The 8,562-nt window shown below is 35.3% G+C and overlaps 1 protein-coding gene across 1 annotated transcript in view; it reads right to left on the reverse strand.

The window, feature by feature from the left end:
• Positions 1-8,562, reverse strand: part of Vwde (von Willebrand factor D and EGF domains) — a 72,634-nt gene that overhangs the window by 28,224 nt on the left and 35,848 nt on the right. Inside the window, exons 11-15 of the mRNA XM_029478615.1 lie at positions 7,517-7,722; positions 6,427-7,376; positions 4,786-4,922; positions 1,340-1,495; positions 1,128-1,232 (exon numbers count right to left, since the gene is read on the reverse strand). Of these exons, the coding sequence (XP_029334475.1) occupies positions 1,128-1,232; positions 1,340-1,495; positions 4,786-4,922; positions 6,427-7,376; positions 7,517-7,722 (1,554 nt within the window). The remainder of the gene's footprint in view (positions 1-1,127; positions 1,233-1,339; positions 1,496-4,785; positions 4,923-6,426; positions 7,377-7,516; positions 7,723-8,562) is intronic.

The raw sequence follows: 8,562 nt of genomic DNA on the forward strand, positions 1-8,562 counted from the left end.
GTGGGGGACCTTTGGGATAGCATTGGAAATGTAATTGAGGAAAATATGTAACTATATATATATATACATATATATATATAAAAGAAAAATTATGAAATAAAAAAAAAGAAATTCTTAATTACTCTACAAATGTCAGGAGATTCCAACTACAAAAAATACATGGCAGTGTTTGCATGAATCCTTCTCTGGTAACTCATTAAAATATAATACAACTGTAAAAAAAAAGACTCATACTTGTTTACCATTTCTGCTCATTTTATGACAACTACTTTGCTAGCACTTAGAGTGCTCTATGAAATAAAACAAATAGCTTGAGAGGACAAGACAGTTTTGAAAGTATTTTTAAACAGGCAGAAACAAAATATTCCAGATAAAATAAAACCCAAATAAGTTTTCAGCAACTGACATTTCTTCTTGACATATTCTGAATGCTTATCTCAAGAAAAAAAAGTATACAAATTTTTCTCTTATGTGTGTACACTGGTTTTATGTTCTTTCCTTTGAAGGGTTGGCTGATATTAGGTCCTTGGTGCTTATCCAGGCATTAGTTTCCATGTAGGAAGCCTTCTAGATAAGCAAAGAAAAAATAAAACCAGAAAACAGGCAAACAAAAAGAATAAAAGCATTAAATACATATTATAAATCCTTTTCAAATACAAATCATTTGCTACAAAAAGATTAGTTAACCACAATGACAAATCTTACTGAAAAAGTATGGATGTAGAACCACATGAGTGAATAATTAAACATGAACTTTGTTCTCTGATTCCTTGGGAGGGGTTCTCTTCTTCTTTCTGAGAAAAGGGGCAAGGTATGATGTAGCCCAGGCTGTTCTCTAGGATGGGACAACCTTATACTTCGGATCCTCCTGCCTCCGTCTCCTAAATGCTAGAACTACAGATGCTTACTACTTTAACATAGCTCCTCCTTCAAAGTACCAGGGAGAAGTATTCTGCCACTTTAAGACATTAAAAGGAGAAACACTGTCCCTGTTTAATCAACCAGTGTTACAGGAAGCTCATTAATTTTTAACTAGAATTCTAGCATACATCTGGGAAAAGCATAAAAATATGCAAAAGACATATGAATATATGTATTATATTCTATGAAAAAGTAAAAATACATACCTTTATAGTGCATGAATCATTTTCATAGGGGCCACAAACTTGACAAGCGCCATCATATATGATCATTATCTTGGAATTACTGAATGTGTAACCATCATTAGATACCTATGAGATATACAGTTCTACAGTAAGATTACTGTTTTCTACATGCTGACCAATCAATTCACTATGAAATTTTATTTATGCATAGGATGATATCGTGTATTTGTTACCTTTAATTGCAACTTTGCCAAGGGTTTCTCTGCTGTCAGATCTTTGGTATCAGAATGCTGGCCATTTGGGAACAGCTGACAGTCAACCACTCTGCTACTTTGAAAGACTGCCTGTGTGTAGACACTTGCTCCGAGCACCCACTTCCTGCCATTATACTGAAGTAGTAATAAAAGTCAATTAATTAGTTCTCAATTGTGGAAGTGTTTTTGTACATTTTATAATTACTGAATTGTATATAGTCAATGAAGAAATGTTAAAATATATATCCCATACAATCAGATAAACAATTAGAAAACTACATTGAAAGCAAGTTTTATTCAAAAATAATAGAAAAGTATATACCATAGTTTGGTAATTAAAAAACAAAATCAACCCTTCTTCCAAAGCATACATTATTGACATATTTGATCCAAAAAAGTTGTCAAGGTTGATAATATATAACTCATTCACCACAAAATGTATTTCAGAGCAAGCGGAAAGCAATGGAGTGCAAACTTGTCACATGGTAAATAGATTTTTCTATGTAAAAGTTTCTTGACTCGCCCCCCCTCTCCCCATACTTTGAGTACTATCTTGTAGTGCTGTAAAATGTCTTAGTTTGTGAAAATAAAAGGTCAGAATGATTTTCTGGGTACTGATAACTATACAGAAAACTTGAAGGGTGCATTTGTTGGCATCTGAATTTATATGTATATTCAAATTATAAAACTGCACTTTGACTGCACAATGGTTTTCAAATGTAGCACTGGTCATGCAACTTGATATTGCTTCAGCATTGCAGGTTAGAAGGAAAGAGATATCACTCCAGTTTATATGGAATAAAGGATAACCTCATTTTGAAGACTTTTGATTGATAGCTCGCAGTTGTGCAGATATCTATAGTTATAGAGGAACAGTCTGTTACAGCAGATCTGTCAGTTTCTCTAGCAGAGGAAGAATGACAAAAATACCCTGACAAGGTTGTCACGATAGCCCTGCTTAAGTCATGTTGGATCTCTTGTTTTTCTCTGTGAAATCAGACTGCAGCCAATGACTAGACATTAAGATATGAGTTCTAGCCCTCTATGAAGAGGTTAACCCTAAGTGATGAATAAATTTGATTCTGCATCTTTTATATACAACATTTTGTGAATGTTTATTATATATTGAGAATATGTTTTTAGTTTAAATATTTTAATTTTGTTTGTTTGTTTGTTTTTGCAAGACAAGGTTTCTCTGAGTAGCCCTGGCTGTCCTGGAATTCATTCTGTAGACCAGGCTGGCCTCAAACTCAGAAATCTGCCTGTCTCTGTCTCCCAAGTGCTGGGATTAAGGGTGTGCACCATCACTGCTTGGCAAATATTTTAATTCTTGAGAATTTCACATGTATCCTGTATTAAACCATATCCATCCATTCCCAAGAGGTTAGCCCTATGCACATGTACATACTAGCTACTAGTATTCTGCTGAGGCAAAACATAACAGAATAGATATGGAGTATATAATTTCTCTATGAAAATTGAGATTATAAGATATAATACAAAAGAAGCTCCAAATCTAATCTAGTCAAGAAAGGCTTCAGAAGAGGGGGGGGGTCATATTTTTTTCTTCCTGGGGGATAATGGGTTCTTCTGTTTGGTTAATGAAAACTGAAAAAGAGAGAGGTAAATCTAACATGGTGGAGAAGCCAGTATTGGAAAATTAAGGAAGCACAAAACATCATGGTCTATGGTAGAGCAGAATGAAGACAAGAGAAATGTTTAAGGTGCCTACAAAAGGAATCAGGACCTAGGTCAGAAAGAACCCTCTGCCTACAGGACTACTTTTTGGATTTAATACTATGGACCAGCAGTTTAAAAGCTGGACTTGACTTTTAGAGGAAAGGATAAAAGACATGAGTGGGCAGCTGGATTTCTAGATCAAAGATTCTTTACAAGTAGAAAAGAGCTGTAAGCCATGATAGTCTGTTCTTTACAAAACATAAAAGATATATATGAGTGCCTTTGTACAGAAGAAATATAGTGAGGATTAACTAGAAAATAATTATCATTAAACACATATGTCATTATATGGAGAGAATACTATAAAAATATGGGATAATGGGAACTCATTACTGAGGAGAATAAAAGAGATAATGGAAATAGTGGTGAAATACAAGAGAAGAAATGAACAATATTCTCTAAATACCTTTCATACAGATCATATTTTTAGAATTATGATAACATTCCAGATACTCTCTAAATAATTTTAATGCAAATCAACTTGAATGTTTAGGAAACTCAGAAACAGAAACATTTAAACTAATTATATTACAATAAAATACATAACTGCTATGAATAGAAAGTCGAAATAGTACATATCATATTGGAAACATATTGCTATTATATCATTATGTCATTTTATAAATTTGATAAATATTTGCTACATTGGCTATCTTGGGATTTGGAGATGAAACTTCTTTCTTTTCTTTTACAATTAATTATAATCTTTAGGGATTTCCAGATTTCTCTGTCTGATGTTTGGAAGGGAGAGAAGTAAATCAAATCACGACACATAAGACATATCTAAAAGTAAGCCCAAGATGTACTTTCCAAGAAAATACAAATTTGTAGAATTATCTTCTGTTCAATCATTTACTAGTAGCATGATCTAATAGCAACAAATCTACCAAAGTCGCATATCTTCTCTGCTGATATTGAGATCCCATGCATAATGTGATTCAATGTGCATACTTGGGCATAATTACACAGTATTTCCAAAATTGTTTCCTTCAGCAAATTCTCAGCACCAGATTCACACTTCATCAACTTAGAGATAAAGTAAGAATGCAAGAACAGGTTTTAAATTTTCAACTTGTCCAAATGAGCATCTAAATTTAAACACATGTCCTTATAATAAAATTTTTACTTGAATAGCAAAAAAAGATGAAGTATAATTTACAAAATAACGTATATTTAGATGTGCTCCTTTTCAAGCTGAATGACATTTCTGCTTTAATAATCTTGAGAGACAAATAACTGCTGGGAGACAGGTGGGGTATTTGAGAGTCAGAGCAAGAGAGGTGACTCAGTGAGCACAGTTCCCGTCTGCACTTGGGAAGGGCAGATTCAGGGATCTTAATCACCTACACACCCTGCTAGATCATCTTGGCTGAAAACCATCACCATTCATTGTGGTTTACAGCTCAAGAAATATAGATGCATCTATATAGGAAGCTTGAAGTTCTTTTAGTTTTTATTAATCATGACTGAAAACCATGACCCAATGCCTTCATAAAAATGATGTAAAATACTTAGTAATGATCACAGAGTAGTGTATCTAGTGAAGCAGTGTGGCCATCTTCCTGTAACTCTCAGTGGATTGAACAGCCTGAGATCCTGTTGCTCTTCGGTAGAAAAAAATTAACCTAAAATGGCACAAACTCAATTGTTATAAACACTGCACCCAAAGCCTGTGCTTACCATACCTCCAGTTGAGTAACTTCACACTTGATGGACAATGACTCTTTGAAGCCTTGACCAAAAACTCTCACTGTGACACAGTTCTTCTTCTGAATATCACAGAACCCAGCATTCTCAACCTCCGTAATTTCAGGAGCTATGTCTTTAGAGAAAAAGCAATAATAATAAACATCACATGCTTTGTAAATTACAGAAAAAAAAACACCACATAATTGTTTTGAGTGTCTAAATTAAAAGTATAGCTCCAATAGCATTTCAAAATGTACTCAAAACATTATTTATGCAATTAACCAATTAAACATTTAATCATGATGTGTTTAAATAGATATTACTAACCATCAAAAGCATTGTCATAACTGATAACACTCAAAGACACATTTCCCTAATGTTTCAGTAGTATTTGTTATTAAGAAAGAGCAGATGTTAACAAATCATACCTAAAATACATCTTGGTTTTGCCATATCATTTTGTGCCAAATAGATGAATTATAGGTAAGCTATGCTTTTGAAATAAAATAGTTTACAGTGCAATATTCACATTTCAAAAATCATTTCAGTATTACAAAGATTTTTAATAAAAGTGTAGTATAAATATATACATATATGTATGTATACACACACATTTAGGAGTATATTTTACACTCCTATTTCAGTTTTTCCACAATTTCTGTTGTCCCACAAGGATAACTGCGAGTGTACTAATCACTAACAAGAAATGTCTCTCTTAGAACTCATAGCTAACTGACTTTCACATGGCTCTTATTCCGGTTGTGGCCTTAGTGAGCACATCTTACGTACGTCGGTGAGATCTGCTTGTTAAAATGGATGTGTGCCTGTGAACAATATTCCTCTGCCGTAGCCCTGTCAAAGCCTAAGCAAACCTAACATCTAACCTTCAGGGGAAAATCATAAGGCTATAACCTCACGATTCTCAAACTTCTCCCATAAATTTGTATTAGTTTACCATGTCACAGTTATAACATATCTATTTACTCATGTATTTGCATATAGTGTCATTAAACAAAGCATAGGAATAAACCAGATGAAGCCTCCATATAACTTAAATTTTACTATAAGCTGAGAAAGATTGTTTTAAGGGTGAAAAAATATAAAATGTAGAAATATGTTTTCTACATTTCTATAGTTATGTGCAGAAATCTTATATTAATTATTTCATCGGAGATAAAAATATGGGGTTGTATGAGATAAACTACTAGGAAGTTTTTACATTAATACTTAGACAAAAGAGATCTCAAAATATACTTAATATCAATTTTGAGCAAATTAGCATACTTAGTAAAATATAAAATAGCCTAAAATAGTGCTTAAAATAAACTATGAGGTCTAGATGACAGAAGTACCAATTAAGTGCAAGGCCTTGTGTCTGGATGGCCTGGCATTTCCTATGAAAAGCAACAGAGATGAAATCAGCAGGAAAGGATTAACAGCTGCCAGGAAGAGACCATCAAGTTGTATGATATCAGACAAGTAGTTGCACGGACTATAGCTTTGGCATTTGAATAAGATGAAACATTTGGAGAAAATCTAATACATCTTTCACTGTAGTCTTAATAAACACTAAGGACAAAGACATGTCCATAATCACATGCCATGCCCAGTATCAAAGTTTCAGAGCATTTGCATACCATATGAATGACTGCAGTCATAGGAACTGTAGCCTGGAGAACACACACAGCCCCAGTCCATACACTGTCCATGTCCACTGCATAAATTGGGACATTTTAACACTTCCAGAATGCCTTCTACTGTCTTCCTGTTTTCTTCTACATTGTGTTTTCCATCTTCTAAAACGCGTCTCTCACATTCATTTTCTAACAAGGCCACTCCTCCCTCTGCCCAGTTCACGTCATCCTTTAACAGAACATCCTTCACACACATGTCCACAACATGGTTCAGTGTCCTGCCGAGAAAGGGAAGACAGAGCCTTCCAATGCTGGAGTTGGCTAGAGTCTGCTGACAGGTTGCCAAGACGCTGAATTCAGTGAGGCCCGATGCTGTGGGCCACGAGGGGACAAACTCCGGCTGGCTGTCCTCAGTGTGGTCCTCAGGGAAAAAATAAGAAAACTCTTCCAGGTTGCCTTGTCCAAGACTCTGGAAAATAAAGACGGGATGAAAGTCCTTCAGATTTTGTCGTTTCCATCTGTTTTGTAGACTCTTCCTCATTTCCCGGTCCTGTGTATGCCTCTCATCACTTAAATATGTATGAGGGTTTAGTGTCTTATTACCAGGATGCGGTAAATTTAAGTCCAGTTTGGATAGGTTTGGGTGGGCATTTTCCTGTAGTAAGAAATTCAAATTATTTTCTTCTCGAGGTACATGAGGGCTTATTTTCCCAGCAAGAGCTTCGGAATTGATATATTCAGAGGTGATATCTAGGTCTGGTATCAAGGAAGAGAACTGAAGGTGCTTGATGCCTTTGCAGCCGGAAGCCATTTCTAAGTGAGATCTGCTGTCCAGATGGTGAGAAAGTAGATGATGCATGGCAGTACCCAACCAGCAGCTGCAGTAGGATGGTTTTGCAGGAAACCGTGGGGAAGCTGGTACTTTGTCAAACATGCTTCTTCCTGGTTGAAGCCTTCCAGATGAAAGACAGGATAGTTATTTGAACAAATACATTTTCCCCACTAATCTATTGTGAAATGGCAGAACATTGAGTGGCCACTGCTTAAGCTTCATAGTAACACAGAAATAACTGAGTAATAGCTTAATTCTCACCTCCATTCATTGATAAAAGCAATATAATTGTCGTCGTGACCAATTTTGATCCCGTTCTTGTCATGGAAATCATTTTCTGGGTTTTCATCGAAGGTGCCACAAAGTCCTAATGTGCTTCTGTAATCTAAACTAGGGACTCTGAGTGTTATACTCATACCCCACTCGCTGAGGTCAGCACGGATGAACGCTCCAGAGGAAAACCAAATCTGAAAGCAGAGAAACCCACTCTGAGATACTGAATTCACTGGGTTAAACAAAGAGTGTCATATAAGATTTAAGAAAGTTCATTTTCTATACATATAAATAATGAAATAGTTATCTTTACATGACGACTCTCACTTAATACTATATTTCAAAGGAATCCCTTTTCACATTATGCTGATTTGAAATTTGGTCACAATTTCAATTCTTTTAATTTTTAATTTTATATGCATGAATGGATGTTTTGCCAGCATGTATGTCTGTTTATCATGTGTGTGACTGGTACCTGCAGAGGCCAAAATAGGGAGTGAGAGTCTCTGAGACTAGAGTTACAGACAGTTGTGGCCTACCACATGGGTGTTGGGAATTGAACCCTTGAAAGAGAACCCAGTCCTCTTAACTGTCTGCAGGCCCCCATCAAATCAGCTACTTATTGAAACAAATGGTTCTTGACTTCTTTAATAATTAAAATGTTATATTTTTATAAGATTGAAGCAGTTAAAACTAGTAAGGCCAATGTTAACAAAGTCACATTCTGATAGTAGTAATACAGTATAGAATTGCACTGCCGAGTCATTAATTTACACCAATAAACAAAATTTGAGAGGAATACAAGTCCTTGAAGTTAATCACTATTCTTTTATTGCCAGTAGGCAGTACAATCAATAGCCAAGTTATTTTAGTTGCTTGGCAAAGTGGCAAACAGAGCAAGCAGAGACTAAATGACCTTAATGGCCTGTGCCATCTGACAATGAGCTCTGCCCCTGGTCCCAATAATGTCGTGAAGCTAACCATCTGGAAGTATAACGAGAGAGAGAGAGAGAGAGAGAGAGAGAGAGAGAGAG

Source organism: Mus caroli, chromosome 6, assembly GCF_900094665.2.
Source record: "Mus caroli chromosome 6, CAROLI_EIJ_v1.1, whole genome shotgun sequence".
Classification (NCBI taxonomy): domain Eukaryota; kingdom Metazoa; phylum Chordata; class Mammalia; order Rodentia; family Muridae; genus Mus; species Mus caroli.